A 24,079-nucleotide genomic window follows, 5' to 3' on the forward strand; every position below is an offset into this window, starting at 1 on the left:
ATTTCAGCAGAATCACACATGAATCCAGATAAGATATGCTGACCTCCATATGTGGCATAACCACCACATTTTCCTCTGAAGAAAAAACCTGGTTTTCTTTAGTACTCCAAATGACTTGTAGCTGTATCTCCTGAGAATATTTCAGGCTGATCTCTTCTCCAGTGCATGCTCTTCTGAAACAAAGATCTAGACTGACCCCTGTCACCCTTAGCAAAGTTAAGGTGAAAGCATATTTTCCTGCATTTAACTCACTAAAAACATTCCAAGAAAACTTAGTTCTGAATTCCTTCTATAGCAGTATGTCTGTAGAGGTTTACTGTGGACTGAAAACACTGTGCCATAATGCTCAGAAAAACCTCCCAGTGTTTCTTTGCACTTACAATGGCTATAAACTCACTACTGGTAATACCTGCCTAAATATAAAAGATTTTATAACAAAACCTGACTAGTAAAATTCTGTCCATAGCCATTGTTCAGTGGCATTTCCTGTTGCTGGCTGAAAAATCAGAGCCTGTGTTCCATCCCTTGCATATTACAATAGAATCCATCTAAAAAAACAAAATACTCAGTTAGCCAGTGGAAAACTTCTAGTATAGGTTCTTTCAATACTACAAGCATTTATGTGCTGCCTGGCAAATACAACCCATTGTAAATGCCATGGTTACCCAGAATGGGTAGAAAGTCTCACACACTGGACAGTTCTGCTAACTAGAGTTAAGGTCATCCACTGACTCAGCCTCCCTCCCAAAGCTGGCCCTTGCAAAAGCCACCACAAGATGCCACAAATTCAAAAAGCTGCCAACACTAGGAGTAAGTCTTAGAATAAAAACAGACACAGCTAAAAGAGAGCACATCAAAGGACAAGCTTCCCATTTACTGAACATGCTTAAAAAGAGAAAACAAGGTTAAGCAGAACAACCTTAGCATTTCCACCTGTAGCTAGAACTTCCCTTACAGGTGGAAATAGCATCAATACCTTCCATCACCAACCATTTTAGTAAGACCTGCTCCATTATCTGTAATTTATGCATTAGATGCATATTTCAGAATCTTCCTAACTTCATTTCTAGACACAATGAAAATGTGTGTGTCTGTATCTTATGCTCATGACACCAAGACAATCTTTTCCTTAACCAAACCCAAGGCAGACAAAGTAAAGGAGAGGGAAGCTTAAAGCATCAGTGTCCTAGAAAGCTCCTAAATGGAACTGAAAGCTACAGCAAAATTCATTTAAAACAAGTCTTACACAAGACCCACATCATCTTCTACAGATGCCTTCAGACAAGCATTTCCAGTGCAGTTACAAGCCATCTGGAAGGTCAGAGAACAAGATTCCTCTCCAGAGGACAATCAGCTCCCCCACTCCTGCCATCCCCAGGTCAGCCAGTTAAAATTTCTCAAGAGGCTTTTGAAAGACAAATCATGCATTTCATTAATACTGTCTGAAACAATACCAGTAAGCAACAGCCTATAGAATACAATATGCTACATGTATGATTACATCACCAACAAGGCTTCAAGAAAATAAAATCTGTTCCATGTCTGTTGAATTAATGTTTTGCTTTCACTGAACACGTTTATGAAAACTGTAAAATTTAGAATAATTTAACAAAGGCCAGATTTTTTTTTCAAAATAATAGAAAAAAATCTGCTCTGCTAACAGCTGTGTTCAGTGTAAAAGGAACAAAATCTTCACAGAATACATTAAATACAAATTATTCCTCTAGGTTCTCCATTAAAATACACATGGGGTAACAAACAGCTTTACTCTGTGCACAGTCCATAGGTATTTGCCTTTCACACTAAAAAGAAGAGTTAAAGCTTGGTTACAGGTGCAAATGAGAAGTTGGCTGCCAATTTGACCTTGTTTTTGTGTTGCTTTTTGGCTGGGCTGTCTGTTGCTTCTTTGTTTACTTGTGTTTCAGAGGACTGACAGGGAGGCACTGAAGCATTCTCTGTGGTGTCAGACACCACAGAACCAGAGATCAGCTTTTCTCGGGCTGTGGTAACAATTCTCTGTTTTTCTTCTTCTGTTAAAATCATTATCTCTGCAATAAATAAGAGAACTCAATTTATTGATGCTCTGTTTTTGTAAAGAAAGACTATTTCTCTGCCGTTAGGCAATAAAATAATTAACTAGAACTGATCAGCCTGATTTGAAGCAGGAGAGGGAGGCCAAAATGTTACCTGGGAGGGGTGCAGGACGTTCCTCAAACTGAATGAGGTCTGCAGACTCAAGAACCACAGGGTCAGGCCTGAGCTGGGGGGAAGGCAGGCAGGAGGGCACTGGCTCACACAGGAGATCAACAGGAGATGTGTTGCTGAGGCAAAGGAGCTCTTGCTCTGTTTGATTAGAAACTACAGAAATAAGGGAACATCTTTCAGAGCATCTGTAAGCTGGGAGGGTGTCACTACTGCCACAGGTAAATGTAAAGTCTCCAGATGCAAATCTGAGGACTATGCTCTATTTGAAATACTAATATCAAACTAATTAATGGCAATTAATCTCAGGTTCATTTGCTGCATCAAGAGCAACTAAGGGAATTCTCATCAGAATACAGGAGGCATTGCCAGCAGAAGCTGCTGCTGCCCCCCTCTCCTTAGCCTCATGTTTACAGGCTTCAATTCCCAGCAATTAATTCCCTGGGAAGCAGACCCAGCTCCTCTCCCCCTCTCTATACACACACATTTCCAGACCAGCAGCTCAGAACAAGCCTAAACACTAACTCAGAAAAGTCCCACAAGCTTTCAAGCCCAAATGCATATTGATACAAGTTCAGATTTACCAACTCACCTTTCTCTATGCTGCTGCAATTACTCTGCTTATTTTCCCTAAGACAATAAATTTCTTATACAAACCATTTTTGCATTACCATTGCTAGGCTTTCCTAGATTTAGCTCCATTGATGAGCTGGGTCCTTGGGTCTCCATAGTATGCCCATTATTGTCAGTAAGTTGATTTCCATGATCATCTACAGGATCAGCAGGGGGAAAACTAGGTGAGCTAAAACGAGCTACAGAAAAAAGGCAACTTGGTTAGTTTACTCAAGCTGCCTCTTAAAAAAAAAATAAGATACTGGTCAGAATTTAAGTGGCTTACTTTTCATATCATTCTTCAGGACTACAATTCTCTTATGGCCATGTCCTTTAATCCAGACCACCTATGAAGAAGGAAGCAGAATTGAACAGCAGCACATGCTAAACAGGGAGCATTTGCCCATTGCCTTTCATCTGGCTTTGCACTGACATGACTTCTAACAGTAAACTAAACCACATGGCTAATTTGTACTACACTACCCAAAAAAGGCTCCAAGCAATTAATACCAAAGGCAAACTACAGTGCCAGAAAGTATACTAAATAAACATGAATGGAATGAAATGTTTAAACATGGAGATGAAAAATTCCTTTTTGTCACTCTTTAGATTGACTTAAAGGAAATATTATAGTCACAAACTAGGTCACAAAATTACTCCAGAGCACTTAGGATATGTGGATGACAAGAACATGGCACTTCTGACAAGGTCCCAGAATTCTTCACTCCCAAACTCAATAATGCACTCTGATCAAAATGAGGGTTCAGTGCTGTACAGCCATTCATCCACACAGACAGAAAATCAATCCTCTCACTCAGAGATGCCAGGGATGTTTACAGCCTTACTAGGAACAGTTCTTAAGCAAAATTTCACCAAAGCATGGTTTATTCTCTTTCTTTTCCAGATTTCTCAGAAGTGTATAAAAATGTAACTGATATAAGCTTCCCTGAAGAAGGCAAATATTCTAGTAATTCACCCCAGCTAACAGAAAGTGTGGCTGTGTAACTACTTTTAATCCATCTCAAAAAGCAGAAATCCCAATGCAATTGTGCAAAACTGAATTCTTCACACCTGTGGAATTGCTCCCAAGAGCTCCTCTAAATTATTGCATCCATATGCTTTAGGCTGCAGCACTTCTCCTGTGTATTTGCTGTATGCTACTGGGAACTCATGAAGAAAAATTTGCTGATAATGGTAGGTGTGAAGCAAGGACCTCACATTCTTTGCAAAAACATACAGATTTGTAAGCTTGACATATTCTTCTGATGTACCATTGGTAAAAACCTAGCAGAAAAAGGAAAAAAAAAAAGGAGAAAATTACAGCACACAATTCCACAGCCTCTAGACACAATGGCTTTTCAAACATAAAGGCAAGAGCTCACACACCTCAACTAAGTAAGGCAGACTCTTCAGGAGTTCAGTTAAGGTCATAAATCCATATTCACATGGATTAAGTGAAGTACTGTGGACTGCTTCATAATGTTGCTTAAGCTGCTCAACTGAGAGCAAGGATGTTCCATCCCAGGACATCAGCAGGACCAGCAACTGGGCAGTCAGAGTCCGCAGAGACTTTCTGTTTATCAGCTGAATTTGCTTGCCAGATTCTGTGTCAACCACCTGGAAAAATTTATTGGGAGAGAAGTTAGGGACACAGAAGAGACTGAATTAAAAATAAGATGCAGATCTGGGGTTTATTTGAGCATAGCTGATATTCCCCTAGCCAAAAACACAAAATCAAGCACTCTGTTACATGGAAATATTTACTTTAAATATATAAACCTGTACAGCTGTGCAGCAGTTTCTTTCCATTGGTAGGTGTGATCTTACTCTGTTACAAGTCAGTTGGTCCTGACTCAACTCCAGCCTAACCCCAGCTGCTAAGTCAACAAAACTGGAGCAACTAAACCAATGTGCCCATATCCATGCAATTGCAACCTCTTTTCCACTGGCACAGAAGCCAGGCGAAAGGTGAAAAGTCAGGGTGAAAGTCTCAAACCACAGATAAAACAGAAAAACAGGAATCAAAAGCATTAGAAGACTGAAAACTGCTAGTTACCTTTTTCAGAGGGGCAGGAAAAAACAATTTGTTAAAATAGGTACTGGAATAGAATCTTATTTGCTAAACAAACAGGAATATTGCCAGAGAAGCCACAAGGCTACAAAAGAAGGTAACGGGAATAAAGAAACCACACTTAAAGCCCTTTGGGGATCTGCCCTTCCCGAGTTAATGCTGCACTCCAGAAAGAGCATTTCATTGAGACACGGAGGGCTCCTGAGCACAGGGAGGGCAGGTCACCTTGACCACGTGGCAGAGCTTGTGCAGCAGGGCGGGCAGGGAGGCGGCGTCCAGGTCGCGCGGGCGCAGCGCGTAGCCGAAGGTGCGGCTGTACTCGGGCTGCAGCTCCGCCAGCGGCAGCGCCTTGTCCTTCTGCGCCCGCAGCAGCTTCACCAGCTGGGCAGCCACAGCCTTCACCTGCTCCACCTCCGTCAGGGCCAGCACCTTCTCCTCCCCGCACTCCAGCACCTGCGGGGCACCAGGGACGCTGGCTGAGGGGACTGGCAGGGCTGGGTGAACACAGCCACAGCTGCTGTGCCAGGGCTCAGCGCAGCAACAGCTGCCACAACGGCAGCCAGAACCACCTAACTTCTGAAATGCAACTAAACAAGTGCTGACACAGTCAACTTTTCTAAAGCCAAGTGAACATAAATATAATAAAACTTAGCTTCAATTTTCAGACACTGAATTTTGTTTGAATTTGTTAACAAACAGCCTCCTTAATATGCTCAAAAATCAGATTATTTTACCAAAATAGCGTTATTTTTTTTTAAATACAGCTGTCTAAACATTAGAGGTGCAGAGTTTATAACTCTTACTACAGTTTATGAGAAATAACCCCAGCTGAAACAGTCGTACACATTCCAGAAAAATGCTTGAGTGCAGCTGATGGCATTGGAACTTACAAGCAAGACATCAGGTATGGCCTCAAAGAGCTCGAGCAGTTTAGTGAAGCCATAGTAGGCGAGCTTGCACTGGCGCCCAAAGTGGTGGTGGTAGCAAGGGATGAATTTGTTGAAGGGCATGCGGAAATGGGGCTGGTGCCGCAGCAGATCCACCACCTCCTTGGAAAACTGCTTGGTTCTTTCAATTTCCTCCTGGGTGCGCTCTGAAAGTAAAAAATAACAAAGCAACAGCTACATCCCAAAACACTCCTGAAATGTGACACAGCACAATAAGCAAACAGTGGCTGGTTTCTGCATGATCGTGTATTATCCCAAGCCACTTTCCTTCTACCACTGAGACTGTTACCAGGCTTAATGTTCAAAAGTCAAAAACAGTTACCAGGCCTTCAGATGGTTTTTAAATAGCCAAATATTTTGACATTTTTTCCTGTTTGCAAACAATACACTGTCTAATCATTCCACAGGAAGCACAACTACATGCAGAAGTAGTAACATTATTTTATGTTTTTTGCCACCTCTTTTCCTGTCAGTTCTACTGTAAGTGTCCAGAGAATGATATTCTTGATGTGCTAGAACTTAGCAACTTTGTTTTTCTTCCATTATAACTAATATAACAAATCCAGGTCACTCCTACATTTACTAAAGCTTTAGAAGCCTCCAAGAACAATCTATTTAGAAACAGCACAAAGTTTCATGGACATACCTCGTTTAGGAATACAAATCACCATTTCATTGTCTTGCTGTGACAAACAGATGGTTGTATCTGGAATTTCTGATATAATATCAGCCAGCTCACACACTCCATACTCAGTAACATCCCAATCCTTAGAGAAGCACCTGAAAGTTTTTAAAAAGTGTGTAATACAAGTATTACATTGCAAGGGGCAGGGTTGACCCCCCAAGTGGGCAGGGCCTCCCTCCCAGCCATGCTGTGCAGGCAAAACATTCATTTTGAGAGCTGAGAAAGTAAGCCTCCAATCCTAAAATACTTAAGGACAATTTCCACATTGGCAATAACACTATCCAGGGAAACAAAGGGAAACTAGAATCCATTCTAGCCAGAGAAGTAAGATTTACTGTCCTGTGAACAGTGTAACAAAGAACTGGATGTATCAACCAGTGCTTTAAAGTGCTGAAGGAAAAATGCAACTATCCTGTGTATATAGCTCCAGCTGGCTACAACACTTCTAATGGTCTGTATTTGCTTAACAGTTACAACCATACACTCTCAAACAAGAGCAGGTCTCAAGAGAAGGCAAAGACATCTCCTGAAAAACATTATATGAAGCCTCCCAATACTGTGTAACATGTGAAAATTCATTTCAGTTTTCCCACTTCTCCAACCAATACCTCTCAGGAGCAAGAACACAAACACTTATTCAACAAATAACCAGTGCTGACTGTACATTAAGTAGATTTATAAACAACCAATAATGTATTTTTGCCAAGAGTATAAATAGCAAAGTGCATTCCCAAGGAGGAGCTGCTGGCACATGATTTACAACAGCACACATGCAAAAGTAGATTCACAGGTAGCTCTAAGATGGCATGATTTGTTTAAAGCACATAACTAATAGTTTCTACCTTTGTATAAAAAAAACATTAATCTTGGTTCTTAAAATAAAACCCTACCTTTTAGAATGCTAGCACAGAATGTTCCAGATAGGTGTTACTCCTAATTTCTGCCACTGCTAGATCCAGTTCAAGTAGTAAAAGTAGCTTCTGACAGTTAATCTGTTCATTTTATATTTCCTTCTGAAGCAAGCCCAGCTCTAAGTTTTCCCTTTACTGTTCATGTGCCATGAACTACTTGCTTAAATCCAACCTTGCAGTCAGAGCTTCAAAGAGAGCTAATGAAATACAACAACCCATTTCCAGCCCCAATGAAGTTTCATAAACCTAAAGTACTAAAGGAAGCAGTAAGGTATGGCAGAGAGCTCTCTGGGAAGTTCCATACTGCAAAGAAAAGGCAATGTAGTTGCCATGGTTTTGTACTGAGGTTTTAAAGTGCTGATTGCTCTTATACCAACTATTAAAATCATCATTAATAGAGAGGCCCTGCACAGCTGCTCCTGTTTATTAGGGTAACTTACCAGTGGTAAGCCTGCAAGAATTCCCTCACAACAACTTGCTTGCTGGCCTGGGATTTGAGCAGCTTCAGCAAATCCTGAGTGAAGCGTTTCACCTGAGCTCTGTGTGTCAGCGTCAGCAGGCGCTTGGAGCCCATGCCAAGGATCTGCAGGAAAAGCACAGCTGGACACTCACACCCAGCACCCTCACTGGAGGGGCCTCAAAAACCAGGGTTAGTGTGGGGGGGCTAGAAAAACACACAGTAGAGACAGCATCTGGAATGGCAGCCTCCTGAGGCCCCACTTTCTGCACTAAGAGCTGAGCCCTGGAGAAATTCAATACCTCATCCAGAGTGCTACTGCAGCCTCTGCACATTTGTATTGGTCATTTAAAAATACTGCAACAACTGCTGCTCAAAGCTGGAAGTGAATGTGACTGCAGGGGGCTTGTAATAAGGTCATATTACTTATTTCTTTAGAAATCCCTTCAAGCCACAGCCACATCTCAGCCCAACTCATGAGCACTCAGCATTTGCAGTGTTCTTATGCAGCACAACAAAGGCTGTGCCATAGGTTAAAAGAAGCTTTCCCAGAAGTTATTTTGAAAGGGTGAGCACAGAAACAGCATCTCAAAAAACAGCACAACCACGTTCAGTCAACCAGCCCTTTCAAGGGACACTAGGCAACTGCCCAGCATCTATTCTACAACAGCAACCAGGAATTCAGGTGGCTGCAGCTGCAACTGCCCAGGTGAGAGCAGCCAGTACCACACCACTCACCTGCAGCACGTGAGGCACTGCTTCCAGCAGCTCCATTAATTTGGAATAGCCATAGTCAGACACTCTGCACTGCTTTGCAAAGTGGTGGTGGTAGGTTGGGATGAACTTGCTGACAGGGATGACACAGGAAGGCTGGCTCTTGAGCAGATCTATCACTTCTCTGCTGAACTGGATGAGCTGGGGGTTCCCTACAGGGCTCTTGGAGCGCAGGAGCCAGGGATCTGCAACACAGCCACATTACTGCACCTCTCACAAGCACTCTTCTACTCAACACTCAGAGAAAAGGCCTGAAGTGCAAATATGTACCTGCAGTGGGAGGGGGTGGTTTGTTGTGTATCCATTTGATAACTTTAATGCCATTCTGGGCAGTGGCAATGTTAACTCCAGGAACACAGGTAATCAGATGTTCTAGGGGAACACCACCTTGGCCTTCTGACACCATTTCAAGATCACTGAACTCTGACATGTAACAATCAGGAAAACTACAGAGGGGGAAAAAAAAAAACCTTCCATTAAACACTATAATAATTGTCCTAAAAACATTATTTTGAGATATTTCATGAATAAGAGATTTCAATAGCTTACTGGCACATGACAGAAATCTTCATAAAACCCATATTTTAAACTGTGTGATATATATAGATATATATATGCTGGTTTTGGTAAACAAGAATTTTAAAAGTGATCACTTCATAGTGTTTTCATTTATTATAAATGATACCATTTTATGTAAGAGCTGAGTTTATGTACAACAGGTAATTCCCAAAAAGTTCTAACTCTTCAACCGATCAGACTTTACTAAAACCAGAAATTAAAATACTTTACCTTAGTAAAGGCACAGTACCCTCATGTGTCTGTAGCAGACTGTGAACTTGGGGAGCAAATGTCTTCAGAGACAAAACCACAAAAGGAATTCGATAAGAATCTGGATCAAACTCATGTTCACTGCAAAAATAAGAGGTTCAGGTTTTTATCCTTACTCTACACACAGTTTTAACATAGTATATCTGCTCACCTAGATAGTAAATATTATACTGTATGGACATAATATACTGCTGTGACATGGCACTTGCAGTACAGTACAAGCAACTTTCATGATTAAAAGTAATACAGCTACAGCAAATTTCCAGAAGTAACACCTAAGCCATATTTTTATTATCTATTAAAACCTTCAAATAAAATTTCAGCAGCACATATCAGGCAGTTAACAGTGAACACCTAATAGCTGCTCTAGTAGCAGAACCTGGCAGCTGTTGAATTAAACAAAAAATACATGACTTCAAGAAACCTGCAGCTCACTATGAATCACTTACTAAATATAGCTGGAGGACAAAGAAGAATGATCAGCTACAATCATGTAATGAAATTCAATTAGAAGTCTCTAATATGCACAGCCTTCCTCCATAACCAGAGGAAGGCAGGGAACCTTGCAGCTTCCATTAGAGGTGTTCAACCCTGGCAGCTGTGCTAGAACACAATCATCTTATCTGCACACACCAACCCATGAGAACTAGAAAATCCACTGGCACATCTCACTATTTTCTGCCTTGTACTTGTAAACATATAAGGAGTGACTAGAGCACATTAGAGAGCTCAGCTTTAATACTGGCTCACTAAATAATGCTGTCCAAACATTTGTAAGATTTATAGTATTTTATACACAGCTTACATAAAGTCTTTATTCAGGCAATGCTGCTTACAAACAGGCTCGTGATACTCCAACTCCTCAAAGATGATAGGGCTGCAGTTTGAGGAGCCATCGTGGGACTGGGAGGAGCCCAGGGGGCTCTGCCTGGCCTGGCTGCTGGGCAGGAGGCACACCAGCCTCCCACTGCCCTGCTCACGGATGGCCAGGGTGTCTGTCAGCTTGTACAGGTCTGCCACAGCCAGCTTCCTGCCAAACCTGCACAGGGGAGCAAACAAAGGCACTTGGTAAGGGCAGCTGAGGCACTGCTGGCATCTGCCTGCTCTGCTTCTGAAACTGGAATCTGACAGAAACTACTCAATGCAAATTGTTATGGTAACTAACATAATCAACCAATGTAGAATTGTACAAAACACTGAAAGAACAACTGTAGGGGAGGAAGAAATAGGAATGCCCTATAGATATGACTGCCTAGCAAAAGATGATAAGGATATAGAAACTGCAGGTGAGACTGAAATGAAAGCAGTGTTCACTGAGTGGCTGAGAGCAGCAATGTGGATGCCTGGAGATATTCTCCCTTTAAGATAAACCAGTTGCTGCAAACACCCCAAAGAGCAGCAGAGACCCTCTCCTGGCATGACAGGAAGGGTCTGAGAGAAGGTTAAGAGATAAGAAAGCAGCAAAACATGGTAATGTAGCCATTCCTATAGGTTGTATGCAAATGTTAGAGAATTTGTATCTTGTACTAGATTGGTTAGTGAAAGAGCAGAATATTCAACACAGAAGGAGATTTAAGACTTTGTGGAAGGAGACCACTCTCTCTTGCTCTCATCCCTGCAGCCCTCCCACTTGCTTTACCCCCTCTGTTATCTCACTCCTCTGGGCCTGTTTGAGCTTTGAGCTGTGTCTCATTTTTTTAGAAGCACTGGAGAGGAAATCAGCAGGAACTTACTTTTTTTCATAGATTTCTGTGAATTTGAACACAGGCAAGCAACAAGCAGGTGCATCCTGCAGAATGGACATGGCTTCTGAGCTGTAAGAGAAGTTTTGCAGCATTTAATCTGGTGTTGTTAGACTCCAGCCTGAATTAGTGAGGTATTTACAGATGCAGTTTATGACAAACAAAAAAAGGACAAAGGGCATTCTCTTCTGCCCCAGCACTGTAAAAATTGTCATTTTAGATCAGGGAGTGCAACTAGTAACATTTCTGCTAATTCATCAGATCACACCTCTGAAGGAGTTGTATCTTTCAAAGGTAGTGCTAAAATCTGAGCACCTATAAAATGCATCAAAGCTGCAGCATCAGAAGTTACCAGCCTGGTCATTACATCACAAACTTTGTACAGGCAAGAATGAAATAAAAGCTGTAAATTATACAGTTGCAAGTAGCACACAATTGTAGAATATTCTACAGTCCAAGCACTAGTTTCATCCTGTGAATAAATGATGACAGCTTTGTTCCTAATGCTTTCTTTTGATAAAAAAAAATAACCCAAACTTCTATTCTCACCATCAGCAACACTCTTAAATTGTATCATATTCCATGTAGCAAATGAAATGCTGTTGGTGTTTCCAACTGTGTACCCACCCTCAAAAACTAAATTAATACATGCTTTCTTGGAAGAAAAAAGAAATAAAGATGCCCAGTGTAATCTACCTCAGTAGCACAAATTAAGGTAAAGGTATATCAGTACTATGCCAGAATAGTAGTGCAGCTATTAAACCCTTTTAAAGAGAGGCCTAAGTCTTCAGATGGAACTTAGAATACAAGCAGTGTAGAAATGCTAAACTAAAATCAGCCTAGTTTATTTAACACATTCATCAGGTTATACAACAGATTTTACTTGACTTCCCTATTATCCCTTTAAGCAGTGTTTTAAATCATCTCTCAGCTATTAATACATGCTAGGACAATTAAGAAGATGCCAAAGGTTTATTACCTAAGTAGAGAGAGTGATTTACTAGCAGCTCCTGTTGCTAGTGAGACCTGGATCCTCTTGCTGCCAATTTTGTATCTGTGCAGACTGTTGACAGCACTGATAGCTTCTTGCAGGTTTTCCATCTGAACCAAGGCCTTCAGCTGGTAGTCTGTATGGGGACTGAGCTCCACACTTTTCACCTGAGAGGAAGGAAACACCTCACACATTTACACCAAAACATGAACCCCAGGCAAGTCACCACTAGAGATCTTGCTTTGGCCAAGAGCCAAACAAGCAGAAGGAGTGTGATGAACCACAGCCATGGGGGCAATGCAAACAAGAGCCAAGGACAGCAGCCCTGGGCTAAGGCAGCCCATGGCATTCCATTAACACAAGCATCATCTTCTCATTTCAAGATTATGCCAGAAAAATGTGATCCACAGATGAGACAGAAACAGGACATCTGACCTCACCTTCTAGACTTGCTTTTTACCAATTCACACTTCCCTTGCTTTTGATCATTTCTGACTCAAAACAGTTTTAACTGTGATGGTTAAGCTGACACTAGGAATTCACCTTTACGGCTTAAATTGGTTATCCTGTTAAAGCTTAACTCTCATCTCTACATATTAATGAGCCACCTATTAAGAATTTTACACAACAAACTTCACAGATCTGGTATTCTGAAGACCACAAACTAAAAACCTAATACAAGTGGTTATCTAATCTTTTAAAAAAAAAAACCAAAACCACTCCCACAACCCATCTTTAAGAAGGTTTAAAGGTCCTGTTCCAATACTGTCTTTCTGCTCACCTGGACTAAACCACAAATATGTCCCTAAATACATAAACAGGAACTATTTTTAAAACAGACGTAATAAAAGAATTTCAGCCTTTACCTTGCCATGTCTTGAGAAGATTTCTTGTAAATTTTGCTGCAACTCTTTTCTGGATAATCTGTAATCAACATTGCTGACCTGAATGTCTGCACCATTTGCAAAGGGATCAGGGCAGTCTGTACCACTGGCATGATTCACTACATTGAAGGTGAGTGGAGATGATCTATTTGAAAGGTTGGGAGACATACTCCTGGGTAAAAGAAAAACATTTATGAGCTGAAGCAACTGCACAATTCCAACATATACATCTCAAAGTCAGATAAGACACAGGTCAAGTGCATAAATAAAGCACTTGAAAAGATTTTCCCAGTGCATGTGTGCAGGCTAAAGCTCCAGCCCAAGCCAAGCAGCTGTGAAGAATCAATGCACACACAGAGGAAGTGTCAGTGCCCCTCCCAGGGCACACAGACTCACCGAGATGACCAGCAGCTCTGGGACATGAGCAAAGGACTGAGCTGTCTTGAGGCTGTCAGCTTACTGAAAGCAGAGGGATAGCTGACCTGAAATACACTTTCATCTTTATCTTTTTTATCTACAGGGGAATTGGTAATGCTCCTGGAAGCAGAGGTCTCTTTCCTATTGACAAATATATGTAAGAAAAAGAAAAAAAACATCATGTTGCAGAATTTACATTAAAAACTACGTAACTAGCATCAGCATATCTTTTTAATTTTTAAACATACTTCTGACTATTTTTGGAGGATGATTCTCCTGCTCCCATTTTTTTGGTTGCCAGAGACACAGAAATTGCTGCATTAGAGTTGCTCTGAGGAGAAGGCATTTGTTCTCTTGAACGCTCTTGCTGGCTGTCAGTATTTCTGCTGATGTTCTTGGACTCCAGGCGGCACAGCTCCTACAAGGAACAGGGAAAAGCTCAGCAGAAAGCACCAGACAGCCTTGCCAGAGGCCTTGCTGATGGGAGGCCAGGTGACTGACCACTTTTTTCTTTAACAGTGTTGTCATTAGTTTTACATAACAAGGAATTTTTGGGTTTCTCTGGTGGAAGACGGTAGATGGTTAATCAGTTGGATTATTTTGGTATACTGTAGGTCTAACCCTACTTTTGCTTAAAGCAAGCAAAATGGATCACTCTAGATGCTACTCATCACCAGAGGCAAAGTCAAGAGTGGGTAGAAGTTGAGAGCAGTATTTCCAAGTTGACAAAAACGTGGCAGGGACTCTCACATGAACTGCCTGCTTCCCAAGCAGATGAACACAGCTCTCATTCAGGAATGCCACCACACAATTATTGACTAGGACTAACAAGTTGCAGCAGTAACACACACAATCCCCAGAACACAAACAAAAGCAGGAACACAGAAGGAGGCAGAAGAATACCTGCAAACTTTTGACATTTGAGGATTTGACGGCCGATCCATGAGCCTGGAACCCTCTCCCAGCAGCGCCTTTGGCGCCGGCAGGCTGATCGCTGGCATCTCTGCTGAGGACACACAGCTTGGTGCTCCTGGACACCTTCTTGGGAGACCTGGCCTTGTCAGGAGCCGCAGGGGCAGCGCCCTTGGGCTCGCCGAGCTCCCTGCCGCGGGGGGTGAGGGACACCACGATCCTGCTGCCGAAGACGTCCTCGTTGTCCATGCGCTTGCGCGCGCGCTGGGCGCTCTCCTGGCTGGGCAGGCGCAGCACGGCGCCGCCGCCGCCCACGCTCAGCACCTTCCCCCCGCAGTTGTCCGACAGCCGCCGCAGACGGTTGCTGACGCTCCGGCTGTCCCTGTTGGTTGGCAGGTTGTACACGTACAGCAGCGTCTGACAGGCCTGTTGGGCAGGGAGATGGTAACTGCATCGGGCCACAGCGCCCTCCAGCACGGCTTCTGCTGACCGTGCCCTCTCCTCCAGCCCCATCCCACCACCAGCCACTCCTGAAACACTCACTCCTTCTGCAGCACTCCATGTGTTCCACTCCTGACAAACTCACTCCTTCTGCAGCACTCCATGTGTTCCACTCCTGACAAACTCACTCCTTCTGCAGCACTCCATGTGTTCCACTCCTGACAAACTCACTCCTTCTGCAGCACTCCATGTGTTCCACTCCTGACAAACTCACTCCTTCTGCAGCACTCCATGTGTTCCACTCCTGAAACACTCACTCCTTCTGCAGCACTCCATGTGTTCCACTCCTGAAACACTCACTCCTTCTGCAGCACTCCATGTGTTCCACTCCTGACAAACTCACTCCTTCTGCAGCACTCCATGTGTTCCACTCCTGACAAACTCACTCCTTCTGCAGCACTCCATGTGTTCCACTCCTGACACACTCACTCCTTCTGCAGCACTCCATGTGTTCCACTCCTGACAAACTCACTCCTTCTGCAGCACTCCATGTGTTCCACTCCTGAAACACTCACTCCTTCTGCAGCACTCCATGTGTTCCACTCCTGACAAACTCACTCCTTCTGCAGCACTCCATGTGTTCCACTCCTGACAAACTCACTCCTTCTGCAGCACTCCATGTGTTCCACTCCTGACAAACTCACTCCTTCTGCAGCACTCCATGTGTTCCACTCCTGAAACACTCACTCCTTCTGCAGCACTCCATTTGTTTGAAAAACTCTCATACCAAGGTCGACCCTCAAACTTCCATCTCCAATATAATTTAAATTGAGAACAGACTACAGAGTCCTTGATCAATGGATCAATTCTCCAGATGATCAAGCACCATTAACTATCCAATAACCTATATACTCAATACATACATGTGAAAACATAAGTCAGGAAGTTATTAAAAGAAAGAAAAAGTCATGAGTGCTGTACAAAGACACCACAACATATCCACAGGCAATCACCAAGGAAAGGCACAATCACTCAAAACTTAAGAATGCATCTCTAAGACATCTTAATGAAGAACTAAGTTCTCATCCAAGCCTTATGCAAGAGAAAAAGAGCATGTAAGATAATGTATCTGGTAAAATATTTTTTGGTAGTAATGTGCCTTTACCATTTCACTTTTTAGTTAACTACTTCCTCATTTACTATTTCATTCTTCCTGCCTGAAAGCAGAAAGCAAACATCTACATGATAGTAACTGAAATACAGACAGTGGCCAAATACACAGCAGTCAACATTCCCCATCTTAATAAACACAATTTCAGCTCCTCCTAAATGACAACAAAAACTGCCACTTAACACTTGCAAATGTCTGTTGCATCAAGAATTAAAATCTTTACCGGCGTTTTCAGTGGTAACCTTGGTGGCAAGTCGGAAATAAATTCTTCAAAACAAATAAGCTCATGGGCATGATGCAAGAGTGCTTCTGAAGCTTGGTTTTTATGAACTAAAATGATTCTGAAACCATGGCGATGCCTCAGGTCACTCAGCTCCAAGGCAAAGTTCACATCTGCTGCAGAGGGAACATGAAACAGGCAAGGGACACTTGAAAAATCTCAAAAATATCACTGAAGGAAAAAACCCACAAATCTCACTCAAGCTCTACTTCTCACTGGAATTTCCAATGAAAAAGCAGCAACAGCTGCAAGGCTTCTCAGGCATTATTTAAATCAGCAGTTCACATTCAGTCTCAAGACAAGGGCTTCCTTCAACAGCAATTGCAGCAATTCATCAGCAGGGCATGGCACTGGTACTGGCTATTTCTACAGCAAGCACTTGGTCAGCTTCAGGGAGAAAAGCAGGGCCAACACATGGCAATTTAACAGTTGAGTGGATTGCAGATTTAATTGTATAATATGTAATATACTGCTATGAGAATTAAAAGAATACATTTTACTCAGACCATAAATACAACTCCATGAGTTTTAATTTATGAGCTTCCTGTTGAAGCTAACTTTAGACAGTCACACACATACCTACTGACACTCAAAAAAGCATCAGGTCATAACAGTGACTGAAGTGAGCCAAGTTCTCATCTTACTGTCCCTGCTTTTCCTTTGCTGACATTAAGAACTTTTCAACAGTTCAGTTAAAGCTGGTTCTAAGCATCACCCTTGGAAATCCAAATAGTGCCATTTTTAAGAATACTGTGTAAGAGAGGAACTGAAGGCAGCACTGCAGCTGAGTACCACAAAGACTTACTTGACACAAGAACCACAGTGGCAGGTGCAGTATGTGTATCAGCAAATCTCCTCAGACTCTGTCTGAGTTTGTCATCAGCAGCATTCTTGGCTGTAGCATTGATGTGTGCAACAGTCACCTGTGGAAATACACAGATACACCCTGCAGAAAAGCTTCAATGGGAACTGTGCTTACTTCAATGGATTTAAAAAAAAAAAATTAAAATACAAGCTCTCACATGCACTTTTAATTTAGGCAAATTAAGGCACACATGCACAGAATAGAACATACAGAAATCAAAAGCTGCTCTGTGAACACTAAACTTCAACCCCAGTTGTTCAGCAACGCCTTAGGGGTGACTTCTGCTGTTAAGGATCCCAATTTATATACCTCAAAAACATTCCAAAGAACTGTCAATCTGTTATCATATCTGCAATCTAGAGGGTGGAAATTTCTGACATGGAAAACAGTACAAAAAGTTATTGAAAATACCAAGAAACAGAAGGCATCAATGGAAAATGTAGTGTTAAAGATGCTCCAAACAACACCACTAATCTACAGGTGTCCTTACCAATCAGCACAGTATTCACTAACAAAGTAAAAAAGCTAATTTCACAGAACCATGATTCTTTTAGGTTAATCATTTAGTCACAAATTTGAGGGACAAAAAAACTCCACCACTACATTTTACTGGATGAGATAAAGATACTCCTGTGTACACTAAAACTAAAGCTAAACCAATTGGCTCCAGATAACAGAATGCAGATTCACTTTTAAAAACCATAACAGCAGCAAAAATAGAAGAAATCAGCATTAGAGACCCCCATAAATAAAAGATGCACTAAACCCACAGGAGCAAAGAAAGCTTTAATGAATGTAAATCAACCTTGGCTCCAAGTACACAAACTCTCCAGCAAGAGCACCAAGCTGGGGCTGGTTGGATACCTGGCAGTTGTTCAGCTCCTGAATGACTTCTTTATTCTCTTTACTGATGTCACACACACAGATGAACTCTGCCTCTCTGTGGCCCTTGAAGAACTTGTCCCGAATCCTCTGCACCACTGCCAGGGCCGAGCGGCCGCTGGGGACCGAGCAGTTCTCAATGTCCCAGAACACCCCAATGGGGGGCAAGTTCTCCAGAACCTGCCCTGCCACTGCACCTTCTGGGGACCCTGGCAGGTGGAAGAGACAGCTCGTTTTTATCTGCAAATACAAACTGTTAAACTCGGCACAGTGTGATCTCTGCATGGGAAGCCTCCTGAACAGCATGCCCAGGAATGCAAGCTCAGCTTTACTTTAAGGAGCCCAACAAACCATCAGTCTTCATTTAGTCACTGTCAGATTAGGATAAAGATGCAAGACAACTTTGACTTTACTTTTAAGCTCTCCAACAATCAAGTAATGTGCTTAAAATAAAAATTACCAAGTGCCAAAAAACCCACTGTCTGAAGTTGTGTAGCAGAAGCAAAACATGGAAGCTGTTCAAATTTACACTGTGGATCAGGTAAGAAGCCTAAACAAAACTGGGTAAGATGACCAGGACCATGATGGTGACCACAATAAATCAATCAATATAGAACTAACACAAAGTATCTATAGCTCAGGACAGTGAGCTATGGAGTTTGTGCCATGGCAGGCTAAGCTGGTGTTTCAGCTCTGAAAATCTATTCAAATTTCAACTAATATTACACAACCATTCCATCCCCACAAAACAACCTGAAAAGAAACGTGAGGAATGACACAGAACCCTCACAGTTCAAAGACAAGCTACAAATTAATGTTACCTGAGAATTTAAAATAAGGCACACCTAATAATCATAGTTGCTTGTGTATATGTTGGTTGGTTTCCCAAAGGATTCACTGGAACTGCATTTGGTAAAAGACACTTGATTGGGATGTCTCACCTTAAAAAACTTAAAATGGATGTAGTCTTAAAGTAACAGTAAAACTATAAATTTCTTAATATTTGGTGACTTTAAAGTTCATAACCTTTATACTAGTTATGATTTTGTAGTTGAAACAGTACTAACATTGTAGAAAGACCATGCAATTATTTAACACAGTATTTTCCTCTTCAGAACACCTGAGAAAGCTCCACTGTAATTATAAATGTTACACCTTTACTGCATATGGAGTGACAACAGACACTAGACTATGAAAATGGTTTTCAAATATAGCTGAAGATGATTTCTTTACACATCACCAGATTAAAACAGCTTCCAAGTCTGCAGAATTTTTTTTCTAGTTCTTCAAACAATAAAAACAATAATAGTAAAAACAAAACTCTATGTAAACAACACAGTAAGTTACTTAAGTAGTCTAAACATGTAAAATCAAGTAATGAATTTTCAAAACAGAGACAAGGTATTTTTATTCTGTTTAGTTTCCTATGACTTTATAGAAGTTTCCAGATAATAGTGCAATTTAAGAGAACTCTTGCTGTGCAACAGTATCTAAAAGGAGAACACCCACTAAATGGAATTTTCAAACAAATGTGGTTTACCATATTTCTGTGGTGATTTGCCAAGGCTGCTTGCCAGCATCAAACTCTTCTCATTTCCTGCTCCTTTGGTTCCACAGCCATTACAGATTGGGATAGGAACAGGTGCAGTCTGTGCACTTGGAGGAGGAATATTGGGCCAGATTTTAGCAGCATCAACTAGGCTGTTTCTGGTTGGCTGTTGAGATAATGTTTTAGAATAAATGTTCATTTAGTACATAGTATTAACACATGCTATTCCATGCTAGAAACACTCAGCTTCCCTTCTGTAACAAGTGCCAGTTCAGATGTGCTTTAGAAAGCTAATTTACAAAGGCATGAAGGAAGCTTCTATCCTTCTATCCCAGCACATTCAGCTTTACATGCAAGGAAAGATTCCACTAAACTCAACCTATCAAGACATGTCACCTTTAAGTAGTACTAATGGGTTTCCTTTAAAAAAACCAACAAGAAACAAATCAGAGATCTAGTGTACAGGACCTGCACATGAAGAGCAGGTGTGATAATTCCAAATATATTGAACTCACCACTTAGTTCATTAAAGTGACATTTCACCTCTTATACTGGAAACTTAAACTTAGAAGTTTAGTAACAGATCTTGCAAAGTTGAGTACATTATTTCACAAGAAATTCCTGGTAATATTCAAGCACAGTTCTAACAAGTCCTAAGTTTCACTAAATTGGTACTAAAGTATAACTTACAAATTTGGGAAGACTGAACTAAGACCTATCAAAGCAAACCAAGACCAGAATGTCCTCGTAGCAGAAGAGATATTGCCTGACTTACAAATGTCTCCTTACTGATCAGCTGCTCAAGGGTACATCTTAACTGCTGTTAGCCCTTTCTTAGAGTCCCTACCATGAACAGTTTAATTGGAGCTGCAGAGAAGAGATGACTAGATTTGAAAGCAGTTAAAACTCAGCTGGAGCACATAAGAGATCCCCTGCAGGCTGAACAGGGCGCCAGCTCTTTAGTCCTGCACTGCACTGAGCGTGAGCTCAGCCCCATGCAGGCTGCCAGCCCAGCTGCACCGTGCCCAGGGGAGCAGGGAGGGGGTACCCACCTTGCTGAGGCAGGCAGTGCAGCAGTGGGAGCCCCCGAGGCAGACGGGGGCCAGGCTGAGGTGCAGCGGCTCGGCGCACAGGCGCGGCAGCTCGGGCGCCTGCAGCCTGTGCAGCTTGTGGCACGGCTGCAGCTGCAGCTGCCCGCAGCAGGACACGTGCTGGCAGGCAGGCACGCTGCTTTCCACGCACACGGCCGGGAACTCGCCGGCGAGTCCTGCCACGTGCCTCCCGGCGGGGCTCTTCAGCGGCGACGCAGAGCGCTGAGCCAACCCCGACCCCACCTGGCAAGTGATGGTCCCGGTGCTCTTTGAGTCCAGTATGGTGCCAGGGTGAACCAGGCTCCCACCACCACCACAGTGCAGCTGTGCAGTGCAAGGAGAGTCAGAGCCGTGAGCACAGCAGCTTACTTTGGGGCCGGGGGAAAGCTGCAACTGCTGCTGCTGCAGAGGATGGACATCGGGGAGCGGCACTGCTGCAAACAACGGGGAGCCAGCATCCTTCAACCCTACTGCAGCTTTCCTGTTCTCCATGTAATCCTTCTGCAAAAGGAAACCTCAGTTACATTCAACTTTAAAGGGTAAGAAGCACGTATTTTTAGGCTATTGCAATTTTACATTTGAAGTGCTACTTTATGACTTTATGCAGAACATGCAAAACATTAAGAGAACCGTGTCAGTTACACATGTCAGCCTCAGGTAAACTGGTACCAGTGGATTTTGGAAGCAACAAACCCAAAGAGCTATGAACCAAATAGCAATAAGCCTATAACAGAACCAGAAAAGCAGAGAACTGTTAGGCCAAGGCTGAGAGATCCCTATTTCTTGTAAGGACAAAGACAAATGTATGTGAAAAGCTTCACAATTTTCACATATGTAAGCAATCATATTCTAGCTTGAATGAAGATTTTTAAATTGCAATAAAATACTGAAAGTAATATATTAAAAGAGTATGACTTAAATTCAAAATTACATCAAGCAGGTAATATAGCAAGGGGCAAAGAAGGCTCAAATTTCACAATGACTAAGTGACTTTTGTCTACTCTGATTTAAGATATATAGACAAAGATACAGACAGAAAGAAAGTTTTTTAAAATGCCAGGCATGAAAACCAAGCAACGTTAAAAGAAGCACAGAATAGTCAAGGTCAGTAGAGGCAACCTGCACAGAACACTGCTACAAAACTTCTGAACAACTCTTATCTTCCAAATTGAATTTAATGCATTTCCTACTACACATAAATGAATAATTAATTACTCATTCCTGTCCACTTGGTGTTATGAAGATGAGCTCTGCCAAAAATCTGTCCAGAAGTGATTTATATCCTGAATTGCAGATTATATGGCAGCTCCCTTCCTAACCCTCAAACCATGAAAACAGCAACATGCTCATGTGTTTCTCTTATGTCTTCACTTAGATTAAATGTGTCTGGACAAGTGTTGCTGAACAGCTGGAGCTCACTGGCTCAAGCACCTAATTGTGTTGTACTACTCCTTCTAATCCTTACCCTTTGTATTTTAAATGTAGAGAATTATGTATGCTACAGAAAAGGAACATTTAAAGAAAGTCAAAGAAAGGAAAGACATTGTGAAAAACAGCACCACAACTGCTGTAGCTACTACATAATAATAATTCAGAGAGCTAAATTTGCCTCCAAACTGAACAGATGAATTGGAAGCATGACCTCCCTACTCTCCTCTTCAGCAATAACTTGGCAGAGCTTCCCAGAAGCTCCTTCCACACCTCTCAGGCAGCCAGCTGCACTATCCCAAAGCTGTGCAGAGCCAAGCCTGACAAGCTCACCTGTTCTCAGCAGCACAGGTGAGAGTGCTGGGAACACCAGAGAATGCTCTAAATTCCCAGGCAATTCTGTACTTACCTTGGGAGCTGCTGCCTCCTCTCTCTTCCCTCCCACCCCTCCAGCAGAACCAGCACTGGGGTCAGGCCCCACCCCTCTCCCAGGGAAGGAATTACCGTGTTTGCAGCACAAGGCAAAGCCTTCTCAGCAGCAGAAAAGCAATTGGAAAGTTTCCAGAGCCATGGCTTAGCATCATTCTCTTGCCTCTGAAGCCATCCCAAGGATCTATTGCAGAGCTTCTCTGTCCTGTTTCCTTCCATCATACAGCCAAACAAAAAGATTCAACATTCTTTCATCCCCCCTTCCTTTCATTCTTCCCACCTGCTAAGAGCAAAAAACCAAAAAGCACACTTTAAATAAAATCAGGGTGGTCTTAAGAGTTCCACTACTGTTTTGTCAGTAAATTGGCATTAATTATGTTAAATTTAATTATGCCCATGGCCAAGGCCTTAACTACCCTTTTTAATACAGGAAAGCTCCCCACAGCACAGAAGAACCAGTCTGAGGAGAAACAGCTTGAAGTCCAAGGCATTAGCTGGAGTCACAGCTGCTAACATGAAGAAGTGGCCCCAGACTTTCAGCACACTCTCCTAGAAAGCAAATCCAGGAGGCAAGACAGCTCAGCTGTAAACACACAACAGGTGCAACTGAACCCAGCCAAAATAAGTGAGCTGTATATTCACTCTTTTTCCATTGGATAAGAAAACTTACACACAATACGATATTTAGCGTTTAAACAGAGCTTCAAATTATTAAAATAAATTACAAACACTTCTGCTAATCCTCAAGCTACCCCACTGCACATCAATTTAGCTTTACAGAGCCACAAAGCAGCAAAGCAACCTAAGGCTCAGTAGCAGAAAACCTCTGGTTGGCAATGCAGCCTTCTCACCCCCCAGGAGGTGCATTCATTACCTGCACTGCCCGGCCCTGCTGTGTTTAATGTTACACACGGAAATAACCACGGAACACGCTCCACGGCACCACATTTACACCTGCCCTGCTTTCAGCCTCAAAAGAAGTTTCACTTCTTTTCTAAGGAGAAAGCGAATCCCAGCTTTCCAAAAATTACGCTGCATACAATATCAAGTTTTACAGCTCTAGAGTGCGTTACTTTGGAACGCTGAGAGCAGCGGTTAATTGAGAATTAAAGCTAATTGAGAAGTGTGCGCGGGACATTAACCGCACGTGTCCGCGCCTTGCCCTCTGTGTCCCGGGGCGCTTCCGACCGACCCCCGACCGATCCTGAACCGACCGACCCCCACCGACCCCCGAACCCAACGACCGGCCCCCCGAGCGCCGCCGGGCTGCGGGCCGAGCGGCCGCGGTCCGGCCGCAGCACAGCCCGCGCCGCGCGGGGCCGGTCCCTGGCTCCCGCAGCAGCACGGCGCTGCCGCGGCCCGGCCGTGCCCCCGCCGCCCCACCTGCGCCCGCTGCCGCCGCCGCCGCCCCGCGGCCCCTCCGGCCCTTTGTTGTCCTCCCTCCTCCCGCTCCGCTCCTTCTGCCGTCAAGCGCCGCCCCGCGCCGCAAAGCAGCGCGCTGCCGCAAAGC

At 42.9% G+C, this 24,079-nt stretch overlaps 2 protein-coding genes across 2 annotated transcripts in view; one reads left to right on the forward strand and one right to left on the reverse strand.

Annotated features, from left to right (window-relative positions):
* The window catches only part of SCNN1B (sodium channel epithelial 1 subunit beta), a 468,555-nt gene that overhangs the window by 373,638 nt on the left and 70,838 nt on the right, over nucleotides 1–24,079 (forward strand). The window lies entirely within an intron of this gene.
* On the reverse strand, nucleotides 287–22,874 carry MARF1 (meiosis regulator and mRNA stability factor 1). Its single transcript, XM_079320909.1, has 26 exons — nucleotides 22,645–22,874; nucleotides 21,082–21,213; nucleotides 19,613–19,787; nucleotides 18,055–18,281; nucleotides 17,131–17,248; nucleotides 16,269–16,441; nucleotides 14,425–14,859; nucleotides 13,770–13,939; nucleotides 13,501–13,662; nucleotides 13,087–13,276; nucleotides 12,209–12,387; nucleotides 11,221–11,301; nucleotides 10,293–10,526; nucleotides 9,449–9,568; nucleotides 8,930–9,105; nucleotides 8,624–8,844; nucleotides 7,869–8,011; nucleotides 6,479–6,612; nucleotides 5,776–5,978; nucleotides 5,111–5,338; nucleotides 4,201–4,431; nucleotides 3,886–4,098; nucleotides 3,101–3,161; nucleotides 2,874–3,014; nucleotides 2,188–2,358; nucleotides 287–2,048 (listed from the first exon to the last, which is right to left on the reverse strand). Exons 1-26 carry the CDS (start codon nucleotides 22,789–22,791, stop codon nucleotides 1,816–1,818), a joined length of 4,698 nt encoding a protein of 1,565 aa, XP_079177035.1. The 5' UTR covers nucleotides 22,792–22,874; the 3' UTR covers nucleotides 287–1,815.

This window comes from Erithacus rubecula (assembly GCF_903797595.1).
Source record: "Erithacus rubecula genome assembly, chromosome: 17".
NCBI classification, from domain to species: Eukaryota; Metazoa; Chordata; class Aves; order Passeriformes; family Muscicapidae; genus Erithacus; species Erithacus rubecula.

What these genes read in the sequence shown, in the direction of transcription:
- MARF1 (XM_079320909.1), bottom strand. Translation starts at nt 22,791, where the DNA reads ATGATGGAAGGAAACAGGACAGAGAAGCTCTGCAATAGATCCTTGGGA. An exon ending in TGCCTGAATAAAGACTTTAT is followed by an intron (nt 9,569 to 10,292) that starts GTAAGCTGTGTA and finishes TTATTTTTGCAG; the next exon opens with TGAACATGAGTTTGATCCAG. An exon ending in GTCTGCCTTACTTAGTTGAG is followed by an intron (nt 4,099 to 4,200) that starts GTGTGTGAGCTC and finishes TTTTTCTGCTAG; the next exon opens with GTTTTTACCAATGGTACATC.